A 24,632-nucleotide genomic window follows, 5' to 3' on the forward strand; every position below is an offset into this window, starting at 1 on the left:
ATGTATGGGGTTGGTTGCTAGACGCAAGGGCCTAGCAGAGAAGTGGTCCAGAAATGGGACTTAGTGAGCACACGGACAGTGGGTGGTAAAGAGCCTCCCCGTGGTCTTCTCCTGAGTGTTTGGATTTTGGCTTTAAGCACAGGAGAACGACTGAGGGATTTAATGTGAGTTATAACATGGTATCTGCGTCTCAGAAAGATGCCCCTCATAGAGGTGTGGTGGAGAGTAGTGAGACTAGACTGAAAGTAGAGGTTAGGAAGCTACTGCATTGGTCCCAGTGAGTAATTTCAAAGGGCATGAACTAGGGCATCTGCAGCAGGAACGGAGAGGAATAAATGAGTACATGAGGTGATTCACTAGCAAAATCAGTGGGATGCATATGGGTGCATTATGTGAGTTTGTTTCCTAAGGGCAATCTTCAGATACCTGAATTTTGTTATCCACAGCCCTTGGTGTGAGCTCACACAGGAGTGGTGTTTCACTAATACTTTGCACAGATTTTAAGAGTAATAGACCATGGAAATTTTGCCCTTATTAGAGAGGGTAACATTCCTGATTGTTGTTCACTTTTTTACTTGTTTCCAAATAAGAATATAAAACTAAGAAATTATGTGGCTTATTCAGAGCATATCAAAAATGGCTGGGTTAGTAGAATCAGGTCACATAATGAAAATGACACTTATTAAGTAAGAATACCTTGAAAGATATTAATCCTGTTAAAAAATATATTAACCTAAAACAGGTACCAGAAATCTTTTAGAAATCACCTAGTATAAAGACCTTTTTAAGGAAAAGGAAATTAGATCAGAATATTTTTGAAGGTACATACTGTATCTCACTCATCTTTTTATTCTCTAGCTGAAAACTGGTTTTCAACTTTCATGAGCCTAAGAATTGCCCAGGAATTACCCGCCTACAGAGATTCTCATTCGCTGGTTCTGAGATGGGACCCAGCAGACTCTGAGGCACCCGGTTCCTGTCCCACCCTCTCAGAAACATTACTCTCTGGCTCCTAGCCTGGTGCCTTGACTATAATAGCTTCCTAATAAATATTCGTTCTTTTGAGAGAATTAAAAGAAAGAAGGGATTCACCCAACTTCATCTACTTCATCTAGGTCAATGCAGCTGGTTATTAGAGAAGCCACTCTGGGAATCCAGGGCTTTTTGTCCCTGGTTCTAATGCCCTCTCACTGTGCCACTTATCTCATGACGGATTGGCTTGGAATAGCTTTTCCTACCTCTCTTTGGACACACGCCTCCTCTCCCACTCATTCTGTGTCTCTCTTCACAACTTTTCCCTCCTTCATAATGTGCGCTTCCTGTTGGGCCTTTTTGTCTTGAGTAAGTAGGTTCCCTTAGATCACCCCTGTTCTTGAGAACTGGGGTTGACTTAATAGTCAGTCTACTCTGCTCCTTGACTGAGCCCACCGCTGACTAGGGAGAGGCTCAAAGAAAACCAGCCTCTTTCTCAGACTGACCTTAGGAGTCAGAAGTCCTGGCTGTGAGGTACAACAGTTTTTTCTCTTGTCCACATTCTGTGAAGCTTCCCCAGACTTTTCTTACTACTCTATTTACACATTAATTGGGGTTTATCTCATACATGAAAAAATTTCTATCCTATTTTAAAACATTAAAATACACACACAAAAATTTTTTTTAATTGATTTTTTTTAGAGAGGAAGGGAGAGGGAGAAAGAGAGAGAAACCTTGATGTGAAGGCAAAACATCAATTGGCTGCCTCTTGCATTCCCCCCAGGAATGTGCCCTGATTAAGAATCGAACCAGCGACCTCTTGGTGCATGGGACAATGCCCAACCAATTGAGCCATACCAGCCAGAGCCAAAAAAGCTTTTCAAAAAAGATCTAATATGTTATAAAAATGGAACTCAAAGTCATACATTTTATTCTGTAGAGATCTTCCATTGTGAGCATATTGTCTGCACATTGCCAAATGATTACCAACATTGATTAGGCCATTTTGATTTAGTAAAGTATAAAAAATACTTTGACTATAAATAGATGAATATTAATGCAATTATCCTTCTAAAGAATTTAATCTATCATATATAAAAGTCATTTTACCATTCAAATGAGTTGAGCCAAGCAACAGCTCAGAGTGTCTTTATCTAGCAACAGCCAAGTGTCTCATATATCCAGATTATTTTGCAAATCTTATGTTTAGGATCTTTTAGAACATACATCTCTCACACTAATTTATACTTAGTGTTAAATGCCATCTGTTGTTTCGGCATCCTTTTGGTCTTATACATGAATGGAAAATGAGATCTCATTTGCCACTTGTTTTGTGCCATGTCAGACTCAAAGCAAGGGTGCAGTAGAGGGCAATGTGTTTTTGGTTGTTGCCATGGTAACAGTAGTGGGTAGTCGTTAAAAAAGAAAACCCACAGACAGAGAATCCCCAAAATCAGTAGAAATACTCAGAGGAGTAAGTGCATTGCCTTTAAGCAGATATTCTATTTTCATAGGTAGATTTTTTAAAATTGAATTTTAGTTAAAATGAGAAACTATTCTTTTCTGGGAAGTGGTGTTTTTTAATCGAAGATAAAGTTTGTTAAGATATGTTTAAAATACTTTTATGAGATAGCTACTTTACATATGTGCTCCAAAGACTTCAATATTAATGAATAAAAGCATGTTTATGAGTGAGTTTTTATTTTTATTAGCATATGTTTTTTGGCTATGAAGAAAAATTGGTATATTTCTTAGAGGAAGTGATTTCTGGAGCTGTTAATAAGTTTATCATATTTTCTTCTTGGGAAAAATATACATTTGAATTCAGCATTTAAATTTACACTTTATTTTTTATGATGCATAAACAGGGATCTCTTCTGCCATAATATATAACTTGATAGTAGATTAACAATTCATGGGCCAATTATATATAATCTAATGCTACTTATTTCTTTTATTTTGCTTTATTTTTTAAATTTATCTTTATTGTTGAAAGTATTACAGATGTTCCCCTCCCCCCCCCCAATTAGTTTTTCCCTCCCCACTCCCTCTCTCTCCCAGGCCTTCACCACACTATTGTCTGTGTCTATGAGTTTTACCTATATGCATATAAGTTCTTTGGTTAATCCTTAAAAAAGTGTCCATATTATGTTAAATAAGTGAAGTATTCTGAAGCATACAGCTATTAATTTATATACCTGTTATTTTCTTTTAACAATTTGATATTCCACAGAGAAGGCCACAATTCAGTTATTAGAAAGGTTTAGACTATGGTAAAGTATTGGATTTTGTAATACTTATTAGATGACTTGTTGTATATTAAATCTAGTAGTTTCCTTTTTTATTTTTAGTATAAGAACCATAGTACTGAGTTTTTCAAAATTCACGTTTGTGTAGGGACACTTCTTGAATGACATAAACACAATCCTGAGATTTTCCTCCATTGATTAAGATTTATGAGTATTGTATCATTGTGTAGAAATACAGGAAAGGGAAGAAGCAACAATTCATAATTAGCTAACTAACTAGTAGAAAACATTGGATGTTTTAATGGGGATTTATTACATATGGTAATACACTTAAAGACCTTGTACAAAACCTAAAGATATTGTGACTAATTTATTTATGTCTGGAATTGTCTTTATGCATTGACTATTGAACTAAGAGGTCGGCTTTAATGGACAAATTGGTTATCTATTGCTGCATAATAAATCACTCCAAAATTTAGTAGCTTAAAATAACACACATTTATTATCTCACAGTTTCTGTGAGTCAGGAATATGGACACAGTCTAGCTGGGTCCTCTGCTTCATGATCTTTCATAGGCCTGAAATCAAGGTGTCAGCTGGGGAAAGGGTCTAATCTGAAGGCTTGATTATGGAAGGGTACACTTCCGAACTCACTTGTGTGGTAATTGGGAGACTGCACTCCTCAAAGATTATTGGGCTGAGAATTTCAGTTTTTTGCTGGTTATTGGATGGAAACGAATCTCAGTTCCTTGCAACATGGTAGGTTGCTTCATCAGAGCCAGCAGGGAGAGCCTTCTTTCTACCAAGATGAAAATCATTATTTTATTCAATCTATAAATGGAGGAGACCCCCCATCAATTTTGCTACACTCTATAGAAATTAAGCAAGTCATAGGCCTTGTTTATACTTAAAGGGAGGGGATTACACAAGGACATGAATCTTTGGAGATGGGTTTATTGGGAACGATCTTAGGAGCTGCCTACCACCACCATGGCCAGTGAATGGTTCTTCGACATGTGCTGTGCTGTTGAGTTAACATATCTAGGTCATTGTGTAGAATTTTCATTTTGATACAAAAAAGAAAGATTTATAATAATTTAGGTACTTATGATAATTTGTATGCTTCTGTGCTCTGTTCCAATCCATCTTCTGTTTCTGTGGAGCCTTCTGTCCATAAGAATTCTGGGGCAAAAGTTATTTTTTGAAAAATTTCTTAAACTATAGATAATGTGGATATTTTTATGACTAGAGCAGCTATAATTTGATCATGTGTAGGTACAACTTGTCTGGAAATAAATCCTATCTATTAAATTTTGGGGTTTTATGTCACAGAAAATAATGTATCCTTCTAATAATAATCTCAAAGTATGAGTTATAGGTTGGAGCATAAGATTGTTCAAAATTTTCACTATTTGAGGGATTTTATCAAACCAAGGTATCTGATGTTCTATTAATAGTGAGATTATTGGTAGACATAGAGGTACCTATATCAATAAGAAAGCGTTGCTTCCCTTAGAAGTTCAGAGGAAGGACAGGGAGTTCATGGGTGCCAACTTCTCCCATGGAGTTAAGTCATTAGACAAATTTTAAATATCTGTCTTTCTGAGCTTTAGCTAATGTGGTACATTTGTTCTTTAAATGATACAGTACTTCTGTTTGCAGTACCTATATAGAGGTCCTTTTTGTTGTTTTACCTAAAGGTCCACAAATACATTAATTTATAGTTTATTTACTTTTATACTCTTTCAAAGTGTTTAGTCACATATAGAATATCTATGAGTCAGTAATTATGTATTTTAACATTTTTCTCTGGTTTGATTCCCCTAATTCAGGCTTGAGCCCATTTATAGGAAGAGAAGATATAGTTTTTCTTATATCAACTCTTGAGTCCACCCCAGAATTATCTGAAGATTTCCTAAAGTCCATCTTCCATCTTCACTTAGTTTATAATTTTGAATCTTTACCAAAGAAAAGCTTCTGAAATTGCCTTATGTAATGCATTTTCTATTTTTATTTTTAAAAATTTACACTACCAGTTTATTTAAATCTTCTCTTTTCTAACCAGCTGCTTTTAAATATTTTCCTCCATGAGGCTAACAGTTAATTGAATTAATTGGTATATATCTGTAGTGTGTGACAATAAGTATTTGAATTTTGCAGAAAATATTTTGCCTGTCGCTCTAAAGTTTAGGAAAACCATTAATTATTGCTCTGAATTTGGCTCAGGGTTTTCATTCAACTTCCATAGATCTGACTCGTGTTCTACAAATTTAAAATATGGTATTCTTTTCTAATGAAAACTGAGGACAGAATAGTTCATTTTAAAAAATCAGGTAAAGTTACATGGAAAAAGAGAAACACAAATAGAGTTGCTTTCAAAAGGTTCCCAAGGCCTTGACAAAGACTACATTGGAATTTTATTTACTTAGCAACCTCAGTATGACAATTAAGAAGCTGAATATTGACTATTTAGTATCTTATTTCCTAATTATTCTACAAACACTTTTAAATATTTTAATTTATTGATTGTGTCATATCAAAAGTTCTCCCTAATGGTCATTATTATTCTAAATATCTATCTAATCATTTTTCTAAACTTCATCAAGGAAATGAGAAGAATTAAAATTAAAAGTAACTTTTTATAGGAAGCAGCAGTTCTTCTAGGAAGCAGTTGAGACTTTGACATAGACAAACCCCTGACAGACAAGAGAGAGAGGCCACTATGATCAGTCAAGAGTTTGTGCTTGTGAATGGCTGGCAATAGTCATTAAATGTGAGTCTGCTCCTGACTGGGCGACTGTCAGAAGCAAGTGCTGACACTGATTGGTTGGCATTCAAAGCCATGTTCTCTGAGGGTGCTGTTGTTGATCGACTGGGCGGGCTTAAAACAGGTTCTGGCGGCTCCTTGTTACCATGCCTACAGAATAATGTCTCCTCCTAAATTTACGGAAATATTTTTATTCTCACAATTTGGGAAATACTGGCATAGACCAAACACAAAATTCTGTTTAGGCGTTGTCTCCGGGACTGGAGACATTTTTCTGTGTGTGTCAGATACAAAGTAGACTTTAGTCTCCATTTCAAAAGAAAAGATAAGCTGGGCATTTAGGAGCACAGCTCTCTCTCTTTTCAAGAGCTGGGAGGGGAGATTTCATTCTTTCTTGATGTCTATTAGAAGTTGATAACTTAGAGGCCCTCAGATGCCACATACAAATCATGCATAGCTAAAGGTGAATAATAATATAATATGTGGTAAATAGGAGAATGAATTCTTCTGAAGAATCAAAATGAAGTTTATGTTTAAAACACTCTGCTGGCCAAGAAAATACTTGTCTGTGAGCTGGACTTGCCTCTAGACAATAGCTATATAAAAAGAAAAATTTTATTCATTTATTTCTTACTAACTCATGTAATGCACTTTCACCATTTAACCCTCACTGGAAACATAGTCTTTCTCTTTCCAAAAGCGTAGAACCAAGTTTCACCCAGAGTGTCCTCCGTTTATAATGCTGGTGTTGGAAGAAAAGGATCATCTTTACAGGCTCAAGTATGTCACATTAGGATTGTGATTGGCTTTGGGAACATGACTGTCCAGAGAAAACCATGGTGTATTTTTGTGTAATAGTGAAGCATTTTAAAATTAAGATAACTCACGAGAGATGTGAATTTAGCTATGCCTCTGGTGACTAGAAAGCACCGTCATCACTGATCAGTAGGAACCTTGGGTTCACTTTAAAACGCTTTCCCCCTCGCAGGCTGCGAACCCATTCCCGTCCGCTACCTGGAGTGGAGCAACATAGAGTCCATCATAGCCATCGCCTTCTCCTGCCTGGGCATCCTCGTCACCTTGTTTGTCACTCTCATCTTCGTCCTGTACCGGGACACACCAGTGGTCAAATCCTCCAGCCGGGAGCTCTGCTACATCATCCTCGCCGGCATCTTCCTGGGCTACGTGTGCCCTTTCACTCTCATTGCCAAGCCCACCACCGCCTCCTGCTACCTCCAGCGCCTCCTGGTCGGCCTCTCCTCCGCCATGTGCTACTCCGCTCTGGTGACCAAAACCAACCGCATCGCGCGCATCCTCGCGGGCAGCAAGAAGAAGATCTGCACCCGCAAGCCCAGGTTCATGAGCGCCTGGGCGCAGGTGCTCATCGCCTCCCTCCTGATCAGCGTGCAGCTCACCCTGGTGGTGACGCTGATCATCATGGAGCCCCCCATGCCCATCCTGTCGCACCCAAGCATCAAGGAGGTCTACCTGATCTGCAATACCAGCAACCTGGGGGTGGTGGCCCCTGTGGGCTACAACGGGCTCCTCATCATGAGCTGTACCTACTATGCCTTCAAGACCCGCAACGTGCCCGCCAACTTCAACGAGGCCAAATACATCGCCTTCACCATGTACACCACCTGCATCATCTGGCTGGCTTTCGTGCCCATTTATTTCGGGAGCAACTACAAGATCATCACCACCTGCTTCGCAGTGAGCCTCAGCGTAACGGTGGCCCTGGGGTGCATGTTCACCCCCAAGATGTACATCATCATTGCCAAGCCCGAGAGGAACGTCCGCAGTGCCTTCACCACCTCCGACGTGGTCCGCATGCACGTGGGCGATGGCAAGCTGCCCTGCCGCTCCAACACGTTCCTCAACATTTTCCGAAGGAAGAAACCGGGGGCAGGGAATGCCAAGTGAGTACCCTTACCCGGTTGGCTCCCCCCCCCCTTCCCCCACCTCCCCCTTTCTTTACTAAATCACCTTTTCCACTTTTCCCGATGTTTTTCATTTTCTTTCTTAATCTTTCCTCTGCTTTCTAATCTCACGTTGTGTTGGAGGAGAAATGTCTTCTTGTTTTCATTCCTTTGACAGAACAAGGAGCGTGAAGCAGCAGCCAGCTCATCAGATCCTTATTCTGACCTAGAACCCGCAGCTTCTGTTCTACCAATAAGTTTTTCCCTCTCATGTGGGTACCCTCTCTGTGGTGCAGCAGCAGCTCTCGGGGTCTGGGTCAGAGATGCAAACTCTAGTTCCAATGTCTACTTTAGGCCATGGTTGAAGATCTTTTCTGATTTATTTTGATCCCTCCAGGGCCACATCATTACTAAGCTGGGATGAGAAGGGAATTAAGCACTTGGGGAAATTTTGCAAAATTTGACTGCCACTGAGCACCAAGTATGTTCTGAAATAAGTTCCCTTAAGCAACCGTCATATCAATCCCCTCTTATTTATTGGACTTTAGTGTACACTCTAATAAAGATGTGCCCTCATGCCACACGTTGAGTTATCTCAGCTGCCAGATCGTGATCAGAATAGTTTCTTAACCATAAAGTACCAAAAGAAATAAAACCCAGATAAAGATGATGAGCCCCAAACTTGAGGGTCAGTGTGAACATCAAAGTCCAGGTCATTCTATTCTGGTCATTTTTCTGAGTACTTTGAGTAATAAACACTTTTCTGTCTTCTTCCTGACTCTGCATTGGAAAGAACCATATACTAAATTTTGCATGAGTCACCTTTTTCTGAGACCCATGAAACAAATTTCATGTAACAGTTACAACTTTGAAAATGACACAGATGCTCAGAGTTCTAAAGATAATTGGATTGTCCAAAAATTAAGCAATTTTCTTCATTAACAGTGTTAATTTTACATTTTGAAACAATCCTTTAAAATAAGAATTTTAGTGGTAAATAACATGCATTGTTTTATAACCATCCCACTTACCTGAACAAGTCAGCAAGATAAGGGGGATAGGTGCTAATTTTCTCCATTTTGTAAATGAGGAAACTGAGTCACTGTGAACTTATGTGACTCACAAGTATAATTTCACTTAGCTAGCCTTTCTTTGTCTATGTCTTAACTGGCATAAAATTTCCCATCTTAACATATGTCCAAAAATCGACATGCCTTAAATTTCTAGTTTTGAATCTTTACTTGCCAAGACCATGGGCATCTTTTACAGAAATCCTATCATTGGTTTTATGACCAGATGAGAGAGTCTATGGAAAAATATATTTTTGAAATCCATAAAGTTATTTCAACTAAGGACATCCCTAAATTTTTTGCAGCATTATGGATGCAGGCAATAATTTACTCCTACTTCTCACTGCATCAGTTTCAGGTTCTTCATAGGATGCTGATCATCAAAGTTGCTTAGTCATATTTTTCCCCTTGCCATGGCTTTTTATGCCAGCCAGCTTCCCCTCAGTGGCAGCCTTCTGGCAGGGGATTCTCAGCAAGGATGACAGCAAACCAACAGTGCCATTAAATGAGAAAAAAATAGGCCATAACCACAGAGTCCAGATGTAAAATGGCATGACAGTGTTCATTCAGAGGAAAGGAACAAGAGGAAACGAAATGAAAATACTCTTTAAACTGGAGTATTTATAGGAATCAAGACATTCTTTTTCGCATCACATATGGCTTTAAGAGGGTTCCATCCCACCATCCACTGTTGTCTAGCTCCATGTTCCTAACTTTTCTGCCTTTATTATGGTTCTTCAGAAACTTTCATTTGATTTTTAGTCATGGGTCATTAATGAAAGCTGTTCTTCCAACCACTTGATGAACACAGATCACCTATGTGAGCAAGGCAGCTTGTGCTGTACCCAAGAACATGCAGAGCTGAGAGCTCTCCCAGTGATTCTATGCACGGTAGTGTTGGGCCCCGTCCAAGAGAGCGGTGACTGATCACAGTGCTTGCTGCTGGGAGGAGGCAGAGCCAGCCCGTGTCACTTCAACAAGGCTGAGCACTCCCATAGCAGCCAGGCGGTGCTGTACATTCTGATCACTTCCCCACACCTGCAGATGCTTTCCTTATAAGCTGACAATATTTCCTTCACTACCATGAGCTCAGAAATGAGTTTCATTTGGGATCCTGCTTTGGAGAGAAAAATCAGCTTGGTATAAAGTGGATTGGTTCTCTAAGACGTGCTGGCTTCGCCAGTAAGTTGCTTAGTTATTGGCTATAACTGATGAAGCACTATCAGATTATTACAGTAAGAAAAATACTTCTAATTAATAATTATTATAGCATGCAGCTTTCTTAGTACAATCTGTAGCTGCTCCAAGATATACCACGTAGCTAAGCTGATCCACAGAGGGTATTTGAGGTTAAACTTCTATGGAAAACAACTGTTCATTTACTCATTTTATTCTACTGTTGCTTCTCCTGTAACTCTCTCTGAGACAGTAATTTTAAAATATAACAATAATCTCAGTGCCTATGTTTTCACCTTTTTATTGCTGCTTTGTTTTCCTGGTTTGTCACCAAAGTTACAAGAACCACAAACAATCTAATATTTTCTACAGCAACAAAAATCTAGCAGAGTCTTGCCAGCAGAAGCAAGGGACTGAAAAACTAGAGAACAAACACATCACCCAATGAGTTTATTACCATCCTGGATGTGTAATTCCTACATTTATGGTGCATTGAGGGTGTTCAGCAGTCTGTAGATATAGCTATAAACACAGAACAGATGCTGTAATGAAGAGCTTCCAACTGATCTATCTGTTTGAATATTATTCTGAGGAGTTACAAGTCTGACTACATTCTCATAACAGGCTGTTTCTGAAATACATGGGTGGGATGACACTGTGGGTCTGTTTCTACAAAGTTTACTTCAATTTTTTTTATTTCATTCACAGCCAAATATGTGACTCAACCAAAGGTTTGGGCACTTGTTTTACATAATCCTAAGTGTAATGTTGAAGTTTAATCAATAAAATGGTTGTTTGGGTTGCTTGAGTTACTTATATTTAGAAGTCCTATTAAACATAATTCTACCTTGGAATATCAACTAAATAGTATATTTGTCTTGGCATTTCTAATTTCTTTAGCTGTTAGTTGAATGTATTTGAATGGGAAAATATTCAGAATTAACCTACTGTAAAGATACTGGTAAAATTCTCTTTATTGGCAATAGCAGAATGATAGAAATCCATAGACATTCATAATTAAGTAAATTATTTAGATCCAAGTTACTTATCACTTCCTTTTCAAGTCAAAATGAGTTAATATTATGCAACTGAAAAGGTAAAACATTATATAAATGATGTTTCCTTCAAAAAATTTTATCAATGACTAAATGTCAAACCATCATTTTTAGCTATTTTCTGCATAAATAACCTCAGTGAATGCCAAACAATTTGATGGCACATGGAGCTAGAATGTGACAGTGTACTCCTCTGACCTTCTGCCTGCGTAACTATGCAAAACTAAAACAATTACAATCACAAAAAATGGCATTAGATTGATGCAAGCAAATAATTGTAAAACATAGTTTTGTAAGTAAATTGAATATTATTATGTTCCCATGACTGTTTTTTAAGCATTTGAATAGATGTTTCTACTGAGTACAAGAACTAAGTGAAATACTAAATGGAGTGATGCAATGATGAAATTTTACTCTTGGTTTCCACAAATAGAAGTAAATAAGCCTGCAGCATTAGTGATTATGCCCCAGATTAGCATTTTAATTTGTCTTTGCTCCTTTGATTATGAAAGGAAATATGATAGTGAGCCAACAGACATCACAATCAAATAGAGAAACAGGTTCTCTTTTATAGAAAGAACTCATTTACTATTCCAGCTTGTAAATGAGGAAATCTGTCATTTTGAAGTTCTTTTTCCCTTAATAACACAATAAAAGGAATTAAAAGTTATTGCAATTCTTCACTTGCTTTTGTAGTAAACATCAGAAGGTTTTAACAAAGCAAAGTACTTGTCATAGAATTTTACTACTTCATAGTAATATTTACAGAGGACCTACTGTTTGTTCATTTGTTTAGTCAATCAATCATTGTTTCAACAGTAAGCTTAAAAGCACTTGATATGCTATTGGATAATATCCAGGATAAAAAAGATGTAAGAGGCAGGGAATGAATGGGCCAAACTTGCAATAAGTAAGGGAGACATTTAGAACTATGCCAAAGTATACTGGATTAGGTGCCACAATAAAGGACCAGTATAACATTATGAGTGTTAGGGAACAAAGAGATTAAGTTCAGGTAGTGGAGGAGTATCTGTGGGAAGATAAGAAAATATTTCTTAATAAAAGTGGAATTTGAAGTTGACCTTAAAGGATATTTTTCAACAGGAGAAACTGCTATGATGAGATTATTTCATATGTGGAAAATAATGTAAGTGAAAATTCAGACTGTTAATTCACTTTCAGGCCACAGCATGGGATCTGGTATGAATGAAGAGCATGGGAGGTGTAGCGCTGGGTAAATAGGTCAGCACAGAAAGAGGACAGGTTATAGATAATCATCATTTGTTCTAAGAAGAAGCTTAGGTATTTTTTATATAAACCACAAGTGCAATAAAGATTCTTGTGAACTTTTAGGATGACGTGTAAGCTTTTGGGGAAGAGAGTTAATAGAGAGCCATAATAATCCAAATGCCAGGTTAAAAATAAAAGTCTTATACTAGAGTCGTGAAATGAAAGTCAAACCCAAAGCATGTATATGAAAAAGTTTTCTGAACTTGATTTATTAGAACTGAAATATTGGTTTGGGGAGGAAGGAAGGAATAAAAAATAGACTACAACTCTCAAGATTTGAGCCTAGGTGACTGGGAAAAATACAGCTATCATAAAAACAGATCAGGACTACAGGAGCAGGACTGAGGAGACATTGATGAGTTGGATTTCAGACTTATCAATTGAACATGCTATAAAGGCATCCAAATAGAGACATTTGTAAATTATTTAGAAATTTAAGGCAGGAGCTCAAGAGAAAAGTCTGAGTCAGAGTTCTAGATTTGAGGGCTCAATTGTCAGAATATTTAAAGATGCCAAAACAGTGATATGACATCAGAAAAGAAGAAAGTAAGAGGAAGGACATTAGGAAACATACTTAAGAGATAAGGAAAATCGAAAGGTGATGAACAAAAGGGAATCAAACAGAATGAGGAACACAGAGGGGCTGCAGTATCGTGGAAAGCAGAGGAGACGTGTCTCAGGCAGCTAGGGTTGCCATAGTAAAATCCCACAGACTGAGTAGCTTAAATAACAGACACTTAATTTTTACAGTTCTGGAGGCTGAAAGTCCACATCAGGGTGCCAGCGTGGTTGATTTCTGGTGAGACCTGTCCCCTTGGGTTGCAGACAGCTGCCCTCTAGCTGTGTGCTCACATAACCTCTCTGTGTGTAGGTCTGGGGCAAGAGAGGAAGGGAGGGAGAGCTGTATCTTCCTATAAGAGCACTAATCCCACGTGAGGCCCTCACTCTTGTGATGTCATTTAACCCTAATTCCTCCCAAAATATTTGTGTCTTAATACCATTACATTGGGAGTTAAGACTTCAACATATGAATTGGGGGTTGGGGGCACAACCATTCAGTCCATAACAGAAGATAGAATTTGGAATCCTTGAGATACCCGAGGATGGAGACACTGTGGTTATTTTTGAATGGTTTTAAGGGTGTGATGTGGGTAGAATTTCTATTGCAATAAGTTGAAGAGTTTGGCATTAAAGGAATTAAGAAGCTTAGACAGTATTTAAGGAGGCCAGGGAAGAGAGAGAAATTTCATATCACTGTGACAAAGGAGAAATTAAAGCTTGCTTGTAATATCTAAGAAAGGAGCCAACAGAGAAAGAAACATTGAAAATGTAAGACAAAGCATATGGTTTATGCTGGGAAGCCTGACTCATTAATATAGAGTTTTATATGCTAACATAAAATTCTGCATTACACCTTCATGTAAAGAGAGATCTAAAAACTGAAGATCTGCATCATCACTGTTATCAGCTCGGAATACCCGTGCTAGGAAGAATGCAGGAGCTGTGGATCTGTGAAAGTGGAGGCATGCTAGCTACTGTGTGAGATGTGTCTGAGGAAGGCACCCTGTTGGACATGGCTTGGCAACCTGTCCATGCTTGGCCACAGCTAAACAAAGATGAGGTCATTTGCACTCCATCTGTTAGCTTTAGTGTCCAGTGTAAAGTGTTACCTACTCAAAAGAGTAACATGTGAACAGTGTGTTTCTAAAGCTAATTCGAGAGTAAACATTTTAGCAGCTTTCAAAAATGAAGAAAATAAGAAAATACCAGTAGATTTGGAAGTTTCTCATCATGAGAACAAAGCCTACAGGTTCATTAATTAGAATCCTTTGGCTGCAAGTTATAGAAGCCAATTAAATAGCCTAAGCAAAAGGAAGTGGGGTATTTAATAGGAAGAATATTGGGAGCAATTTCAGGTTTCTCCTGGGAACAAAGTTTGGAAGGTTTCTGGGCCAGGTAGGTGACTGGATTCCTAACGAGAAAGGCTCCAGGCCCCTATGTCATCTTTTGTCTCCCTGCATGCCTCCTCATTTTCTCCTCAGAGACCTCCGTGTTCATTTCTCGGGCCCTCATGGTGAGCTCAAGGACAACCATTCCAGTTCTCCGGAATTTACGTTATTATAGGTCTAGCTACCCAAGAGGCTACTTCAATTCCTCTACCCAGGTGGTTCCACATAACACAGAGAGGAACCCATTAGCTCAACTGGACTCGGGTCTATCCCAGGTCAAGTCTGTAATGGGCAAAGGGTGGAGTCACTGAGTATAAAACGGCCTTCCAGAGACTCATCACTCCTGTTCCCCATGGGCAGGATCAGGGAGGCAATTTGCAGAGAAGGGGTTGTGATTTAACGTGAGCAGAAGCCTTGTAAATGTCTAGACCAGGGTAACCCCTTCTCCACCCAACCCCCATCCTTTTTTCCTTGCTATCTGAATAAGCCACTTCTAAGTACCAGCATTTTATATTTAGAAACATTGACAAAAAGAAACTACAAAATCTACATACTGTTGACTAGCCAGCCAGCCAAATAATTAATCACCTATCCATGTAAAACAGGAGCAACTCTTCCAAATTCCAGCAGATACGCCAGCAGAGGGGAAAGAAAACACCGTGGTTTGGACACACCATTTATTATGAAGGTGTGAGGCATAGAATGAGACAAAGCAACAACCAGATCTTGTATCTGCTACTTTCCCAGAGATTCCTGGCTATAAAATGCTTCTCAATTGCCTCAAAATGAAAAAGAAAAAAAAAAGATGAACAAAAGGAGGAAAAAAGATGTTCTGTTTTTGAAGGAAAAATAGACCATTACAACATTATCTTCTAAATGAATTAAAATAGAGCGCAAATTATAGGCCAACAATAAAATATTACTTGTTAACTAATGAAGTTAACCCCAAAATGCCTGTTAGTTTATTTTAAAGGGGTAAGAGAAACCTCCTATAGTTGAAGGCACTTTAACATACTCTATGCAGATTATCTTCAAGATAAATGAGGAGTCTATTGCTAACAAAATTAGGCCACGTCCCTAGTGATACTACTAACCATATTGAAAAACAAGAGCTTAAAACAAATCAATGACAATAAGAAATACTTTCCCTGATTTTCCAGTTATGAAAATATATACTGTTATCTTGCTCCTAGCAAATGTTCTCACACACTGTGGGAATTAGTATTATTTTTCACTTGGTCAGACTTTGCACTGATTATGTTATTTGGCTTAGGTGGATATGGGACAGGGAACAGAAAAAATACTAACAAAGAAAAAAAAAGAAGACCTACATGATCAAAGCAGAATAAAAGAAATTATGACAAGGGGGCAGGGGTGGAGGTGAGAGAGCAGAAGTGGTGGCTCTAATTCTGTCACCAGCCAGCTCTGTGACCTCAGCCATTGATTCTGTGTCTTTTTGCAAGTGATCATATGTCAGTTGATTTTAGTAAGGCTTTCATAACTCAGTCCTTTGTTTTAAAAATATACAGAGGGATTACTGTTTTACAAACTGTGGGCAATTTGCTGGTGAAGATCTATTGCATGTTCATGACCTCACAGAACTTCTAGTTCGGTGGAGGACACCAGTAAGAGACCTGACAATGACACGGTGGCAGAGGAGGGAAGCGTGTTCGTTCAGAAGGCATGTAGCGGGGGACTCTGCTAAATGACACTGAGTCAGAAAAGGTCTCTAAGGTCAATGCTAAGTCAAAAAAGAGCTATGATCATGGTTCCATTAGCTAGAAGCTACACCAAGCAGCAGGTGAAGGGAGAGTGTACAGAGAGGGTGTTCTAGGCAGAGGGAGCACTATGTGAGGGGATGTGGAGGCAGGAGAGATGACAGAATATTAGCAAAATGAAAAAAAAGATAGAAGGTTTCAGCAGGGCTGACAGTAATTTCCCACTGAAAAAATATTTGTTTAGCTTCAAATGTTTACAGCTTAAAGTTGTCCTAGGGCTGATCCCAGTATAAAATCAGTTCTGCTCTGATGGTTGGAATGGTTTCGAGGCCTGACACCACCTTTCAAGACTCGGAAGAGAAGCACTGATGCCTCATTCACTCAACAGATGATTTTCAAGCACCTACCGTGAGCCAGGCACTGGGGGCAAGTGCAGGAAATACAGAGGTGAACAAATCAGATCTGGCCCCTGCTTTGTGGAAGTTGAAATCTAGCCAGGAGACCAGACATTGACAGGTAACCCCAAGTGTGAATTCTTTTAAGGATCAGGAGGATCTGACCAGTCTTAGTGCATGGAGGCTGGAAACATTCCCCAAAATAAGTTTTATTTCAGCCAAGATGGTAAGGGAGACAATAGGGTAGATAAGTCAAGGAATAAAGTGTAAAGGCTATGAGCAGGAAAAAACACACATGGCTGAAGGAAATAAAGCAATTCCAGGATGCCTGGAGGTGAGACAAAAGGCGTGTGTGATGAGAAGAGAGTGGAAGGGTCAGCTAAGAACAGGTCACCCAGGGCCTCGTCATAGGTCTTAGGAGCTTGGATCTCCTCCTCTGAGCAATGGAAAGTTGCCAAAGTCACAAAGCAGAGGTGATGGGTGAGAAGTGTGTGTGTTAGAACTAGCACTCCACCCTCAGTGTGGAGGTTGCATGGGAGAGCAAAATGGGAGGCTAAGGCTCAGGGAGGAGGCGGTTGTAGGGTCCGGGTGGAAGATTATAGTGGCCTGACCTAAGGCTTCAACAGGTGGGGTGAAGAGAGTAAACACAGAGAAATGCTTACAAGGTAAAAATAGTAAAAGTAATTTGCTTTACAAAATTCCATTTTAAGATCCTCATACAGTAAGCAGACATATGCTTTCACCTCAGGGTTGTTTGGCTCCAAAGCCTATGATATTTGAATTGTGACCAGATTAAATGTGTGAACATATCTGAAGCATAGTTGATCTATAAGAGGGTGAGACTGATCAGACACAAAAACAGAAGAGCAGTTACTGAAACAAACAATGGAAATAACTAGAGACCTCTCCGGTGTGAGGTTGGGTGAAGGAAATTGTTACCCAGGGGATTTTTGAAAATTTAAGTCCAAACTACAAGATGATCCCTAGAACTAAAAGAATGAAACAACCTATTAGTGTTATGTCATCAAATGTTTAAGTATTGAAACTTGCAACCCTCCATCTCTTCTTGGAATCCCTGAGAATAGGCAACTATCCAATGTTGTCTTCCCCTACCTATAAGTCTGTTTATGTGCAGTTTAGTATCTTAAGTCCCGCACGTTATTTCCCATTGCAAATGAAACTGCAATTCTGGTGTATAACAATCTTATTACATGAACTCATCTAATGTAAGTTTTACCCTGGGTGATGTATCATTCTTATTGGGCAGACAAAATAAGTTCTGCCGCTGTACATACCTGGGTGGTGAATGTTGGGAGCAATGACTGCCAGGCTGAGAACCACGTTCTGATTAAGGGGTGTATCTCATAAGCTGCGCAAAGTTAGGTTTAGATTTAGTTTTTAGTAAGTCTGGTATCGTTGCCTTTTCATTAGAATATTTAGTTCACTTATATTTAATAGAAATGCTGACATAATCACATTTATATCTATCATTTCACTACTTCCTACATGTTTCTCTGAAATGAATATTTCCATTTATGTCCCCTTACTGTCCTTTCTTGCTTTCTTTGGATTAATCTAGTATTTTAATATTCAATTTTGCAATCCACTAATTTGTTAGTTTTATATTATTTTATTATTCTTTTTATGGTTACCCTAGAGACCACAATAAGTATTCCCTAACCTTTAATAATCTCAAAGAAATTATGATAGTAGTTTTATCACTTTCAAACAAAGCAAGTATCTTAAAGCACTTGAACTGCATTTACTTTGTGCTTTCATGTAGTGCATTCTAATTTTGCACATATTTTACATTGCTATTATTGTTTTGCATAATCAATACTTACTTATATATTCCCATATGTTTTTCCTTATGCTGTGCTCCAATTATGGGCTGCGCAGATTTGAGTGTGTTTTGCAGTTTTACAAAGCTTGTTTTGCTTCTCTTGGTGTGTCCTGGGTACAGCTCTCCAAGGGTCCTGAATAAAAACCTGGGCCCAACTCTTTACTGATGTCTTTCCTTCTTTAAAATGTCTTGAACTCCTATTTTGCTTCTTTACTGCTATGAGACTTTCAAAAACTTCACTGAATTTCAGCAACTTTCTGCTTAGCTTTCTATCCTGTGCTTTGTGCAGTGTAACATTTGCAAAATTTTCTAGAGGAAACCCATCAAGTACTGGTCTCACTATTCTTGGCCTTCCTTTCTCCAGGATCTTGGCTCCTCAATTCCTGGCTGCCTTGGAAGACTTGAACTCAAATTTTTGCATCTATAGTCCTCTGAATTTATCAAGTTTTTCTTGCTTCTTTACCTCTTAGTTAAGACTGTCTGGATTCTCAGTCTGTTCTCCTATACCAAGAATCATCAGATTTCCCAAGGGAAATATAGCTTGGAGATTATCTACTTACTTCTCCAAACTTCTCTTCTTTCTGACTTATTGGTCCCTGGAATCTGGTTGCCATGACAGTTTCCTTATGTCTTTAAAAAGTTTAAAAAAATATATTTTATCTGTTTTCTCTAGTTGTTCTCAGAGGAAGAATTGGTTTACCCCAAAGTATCACATCTTAGCTGGAAGCAGAAGTCCTCTTACACCAATTTTAACATCTCCCATTCCCCTTTCTCAATAGGCTGTGATATGACTAAGATTTCTTTTAGGGCTATGGCAACCATTCCACTGCTGTCAAAGAAATTGTATGATAATTGCCTATTCAATTCCTTTTCAGGTTTGATGGGTGGTGACATGAGTATATTAATGCCTTTGTTTATAGAGAAATGATAGCATAAAATAAACTTTAGTAGAAGCATATATCTAATATTGAGGTTAGTGCTTTAGCCAGCAGTATCAGAAGTCTCACAAGATTTTAGACTTAAGTAGCTCTAAGTACTTTTTGTTATCATTACAACTTCAGTTTTAAGCTTCTTTACTAAAGTAATCATTTCTCGTTTCATTTGGAAGTGAAGGTTTTAGCTTTGGGCAGGTGTTTTCATTGCTGTTTTTTTCTTTTTTCTGTCTGTAAAATATCAGACAAATATACTTACTTTGTAAAATGACAAATATACTTACTTTACCAGTTTGGTACCTACAGTCCATCTGGAAACATAGCAGGATTGTTTTACTTTTATGAAATTTGTCTTTTCTCTAATTCTGAGCTTTTACTTTCTCATTAGGAAACCTGCCTACATGTGAGAATAAACAATTGAAAATATATGAACAATAAAACAATTTATTTATGGCATAAAGGCTAAATTTTTTCTACTACAGAAATCCGAAATAAGGAAGGCTTCAGTGCTGGTTTAGATAAAACATATTAGTATGGATTTCCAGATTCCACCATTTCTATTTGATATTTCTCTTTAGTAGCTCCTCATATTTAATATATATACTTAGAATTTTTACCTTATCTCTTTTTTGAGCAAAGAAAATATTCACAGCTCCCATATAATACCTTAGTTTATTGGGGTAAAACTTAAAAAGAGAAGGAGTTTTACTCCTGAATTATGTGTTATAATACATTTCTTTTTGTAATAACAGTCACTATTTATTTTTCCTATAAACAGTGATAAATATTTACTATGGGCAATTTTAAAATATAGAACAGCACAAAACAGTTAATAAAAATTACCTACAATTCTAACAATACACAGAGAACACCATTAACATTTTTATGTATATTGTAGTTTTTACACACACACACATAAATAAATACACTACTTTTACAAATGTTTTTAAATTTAACTTTTGCTGGGGATTTTATTATATTCAATATTAAATATTAGAATTAATTTAGAAATTAGTAACAACATAGCAAGTGTGTTTGAGATTCCTACCATTGCCAAAGTGATGAAGAAGCTCAGGGCTGCCCCAGCTTACCTTCACATTAAGGGTGTTTCTCCTTCGGCTTTCTTTATTCAATCATGCATTCAACATTTACTGTAAATGAGTGGCCATATGGCCTCACAAGCCCAGGAAAGTCTCATTTATGCTTTTTGTCACGACATAATTTTTAATAGAAATTTTGTTTATTCTTAAAAGTAATCAGTTTTTATGAGAAATTCTGTAGTGTCCTTTTATTTCCAAAAATTCAGCCAGGCAAAAATAAGGATCGCACACAGCAGTAGCTGACATGGATGCTGCCCTCTGGAGCCATGGTCTACCTACTACAGAGGTAACAATTAGCATCAATAACTTCTGTAATAAGAACTGAAAAGGATCACAGGAGAGATGCACAGATACAATATACATTGAAATGTGGTCCAGAACTTAAGCAACCTCTTAGAATGCTGTAGGAACTACGTGCAAAACTGTACAGAGTAAGAATTCTTTTTTTTAAAAAAAATATATCTTTATTGATTTCAGAGAGAGGAAAGGAGAGGGAGAGAGAGAGATAGAAACATCAATGATGAGAGAGTCATCGATCGAGCCCGCAACCCGGGCATGTGCCCCGACCGGGAATCGAACCTCGAGCTCCTGGGTCTCAGGTCGACGCTCAACCACTGAGCCACGCCCGGCCGGGCCAGAGTAAGAATTCTGTAGGTTCAGGAAACATCATGAACAAAGAAGGGAAGGAGGGGAAAACGTCTTTTTACAGCCATCGGTTTGGCAAAAGTTAAGAAATTAAGAAATCTGGGAAGACTTTTGGTTCTTGGAAGAATGAGATACATGGTGGTATAGCTCCTACTAAGAGTAAGTGGAAAAACAGTATAAAAGACAAAAGCTATGTTTTCATAGCATCAGAAAGCTGCTGAAGCAGCGAGGATTAGGGAGATTAAAACTTCAGAGACAAGGGAACTGAGAAGTGAGCAACTGCTTTCCCTAAGGCATCTTCCAACTCTGACGCTGGCAAGAGGCTGAGCGTCCACCCAGGCTTGGCCCAAGCAGAGAGTCAATGCAGGGAGCAGACAAGGCACAGAGATCCTGTGTCCATTTGAAGCTGGGGTGCTAAAATGAAAGACATGAGAGGTTTTAACATATGTCCAGCTTTTCTCTCAAATCATTTGCTGATGTCTGCAGTTGAGTGGGTCACAGAGGTTAAGAAATAAGCCAAACACCTTTGACGTACATAATCAATTTTCATAGAGTCCTTCAATGCTAAGGAGAAAAATCTGCCTGTGGAGAGAATTATAAAGCACTTTTAGCAATCACACAGGCTGTACATATGGACAAATTGGAGACTCAAAGGCACTCTAGCAAGTGGTCAAGGTTCCCCGTGAAGATGTTTGTCTAACTATAAAGTTGTGTGTAACAGAAGGCAAAAAATCTAAACTGAAAATCTTTGAAAAGTAAGATGAAATTTCCCAGGTCTCTTAATGCTGTGGAGATAGAGACCCCCCAGATGAAGAGTACTAGTACACAGCCAGGTGCTCTGTTAAAAAAGCCCTTATTTCACACTAAGAGAAATAAGTCAACAGAAAAAGTTAAGGACCATATGATTTCACTCCTATGTGGGACATAAAACTGAAAGCAACAAACAAGAAAAACAAACAAAAACTCATCGACACAGAAAACAGTATAGTGGTTACCAGAGAAAAGGGGGTTGGGGGTAGTAAAAGGTAAAGGGGGTCAAATACGCTGATGGAAGATAATTTGACTTTGGGTGGTGGGCGCACAATGCAATATTCAGATCATGTGTCATAGAAATATATGCTTGAAATCTACATAACCTTATTAACCAATGTCACCTCAATAAATTTAATCAAAAGAAAAGAAGTCCTAAGGGGATATGTCCTACAGTAGACTGATTCCTGTCCAGATTGCAAAATGACTTTGACTCAACTCAGTTCCTAATTGGGTTAAGTTGATCTGCTTCCCTCTACTTAGCAGAGAAAATGGTGAAGCAACTTTGGTCAAGATTATACCATCTAGAGCCTCTGCAGAACCATATTTTAAAAATGCTTATATACAATGTCTTATCTGATATAAAATATGTTTAGGTATGCAGGACTTAGAACTATATAACCAAAAATCCAACAGAAACAATTAGACAATATAAACAGACCCATAGATGACACACTGATCACTGTTCTAGAATATTAGAAAACCAAATCATTATTCTGAACATTAGTCAATAAAAGGAAAATATCATCCATTTGGCCTGCATTTTCTGTTTGAATTCTATCTCAGAGGGTTCAAAGAGCCAACAATAGAAAGAACCTAGTGAATAAATACAGAAGGGACAGCAGAATTATAATATCACCATTTTGTACTTCTGTAATAAAATAATTGATCCACATAATGATCACCTAATGATTATCAATGACTGCTAAAACCATCAGATGAAAGACTGATGGGGAGTTTTATAATGTATGCATCAGGCTGACAACACCTGAACCCACTGGTCAATTTTAATGTGACTAATAGACAACCCAATTTATGTGCTCTCCAGTCTTGTATAATAGGAAATAAATACCACCTCTTATAAACCATTCCCCCCATACAATCAATCTTGAATCTGACCAAGCCTTCAGATCTCATTTCAGTTTATAGGAAATGTAGGTGACAGAAATACATGTTAAATGACACCACAGGGACTTAATCAGTAAAATCCATAAACTGAGATATAATCAATGTTTCTTTAACAAATAAATAGCAAGCAAAAAGGAGAAGGAAATATCTGTATCTTTTAAAAGACTCAAGTGACTCAAATGAAACTGTGCAGATCTTATTTGGATGCTGATTTAAAAATCAAAAGTAAAATAAAAACATATGAGACAATCAGGGAAATTCAAATACTGACTGGACATTGGATTATATTAAGGAATTACTATTAATGTATTTTAGGTGTGATAACATTATTATTTTTTCCTTTTATTATAAAAATGTGTACCTATATTGTAGACATATATAATGAATTACTTATAGATAAAAGGACATAATGCTTTAGATTTATTCTAAAATAAATAAGTGGAGATTATAAATGGAATGAAATTCACATATACATTGGTTATTATTGAAGCTGTATACTAAGGATATGGGAGTTCAGTTTAACATTTTCTCTATGTTTATATATTTTTGAAAGTTTTCATAACAAATAGTCAACTTTAAGGATGTCTGAACAACAGAATTTGAAGGAATAATATGAATTCTTACCTATTAGTGTAAGTTGTGGAAGTGCTTTGCAAAGCAATTTGGCAATATTTAAGAAAAATAAATGTGCGTGCACAACAATCTACAAATTCTAAATCTAGGTGCCTACCATAGAAAAAATCTCCCATATGTGTGCAAGGAGACTTAACCAAGAATGTTTACTGCAGCATTGCTCGAAATAGGAAACTGTAGGAAACAACCTAAATGACTATCAGTAGGAGAATTATTTTTTATAATGTGATAATTACTCAATTTACTTTAAGTGAATAAACTAAAGCTATATTTATTAATATACTACTGTGTAAAAGCAGCAAATTGCTGAATGGAAATACAGTGTGATGCTATGTATATAAAGTCTAATAACATGCTGAACACTACCACAGATTGTTAACACATATGGATATGCATGTTGTAAAGGTATTAAATATGCCAAGAGATAATACATACTAAAGAATCCCTTAAAAAGGAAAAAATATGTGTTAGGAATAATATTCAGAGGGCTTCAAGTATATTCTCAATGTTTTCAAAAGAAGGGGACTTTAATAAGGCCAAATGCTAATATTGACAAATCTGTGATGTTAATTGAATTTTACTAAATCATTCTCTATAGCCTCTTATTAGCTTGGAAATCTTTATAATTAAGAATTTTAAAAATAGAGCAATATTTTACACCTATATGGAGAAACTGCATTGTGTGTGTTTACAAAGAGCCTTAATGGACTATGTCAGATGTGTATGTGTTAGAAGGAAGAATGGAAGACATTAGTCTCTAGAGAGGACCTACACACAGTCAGAGCTCCATTCTCCGCTCTGACAAACGGATGCTGAGAAATAAATATTTAAATTCAGATAATAGAAAAAACGCATTTAACTTTTGAAAACAATCAGAGTAAAAATGATCATATTAATCTGTAAAACAAATAACAGTCTGCCAAAACGGTCAAGACCGTTTGCTGTCAATCTTTATGATTACTTTGGACAGCTGCCACATTA

General features: G+C 37.5%; 1 protein-coding gene across 2 annotated transcripts in view; it reads left to right on the plus strand.

The window, feature by feature from the left end:
* GRM1 (glutamate metabotropic receptor 1) overlaps positions 1-24,632 on the plus strand; it is a gene marked incomplete at both ends in the record, with an annotated part of 259,375 nt that overhangs the window by 222,407 nt on the left and 12,336 nt on the right. For both annotated transcript variants that reach the window (XM_081140792.1, XM_081140793.1), the window contains one exon: positions 6,977-7,907. In XM_081140792.1, the coding sequence (XP_080996918.1) occupies positions 6,977-7,907 (931 nt within the window). The remainder of the gene's footprint in view (positions 1-6,976; positions 7,908-24,632) is intronic.

Source organism: Miniopterus schreibersii (assembly GCF_964146895.1).
Source record: "Miniopterus schreibersii genome assembly, chromosome: 6".
NCBI classification, from domain to species: Eukaryota; Metazoa; Chordata; class Mammalia; order Chiroptera; family Miniopteridae; genus Miniopterus; species Miniopterus schreibersii.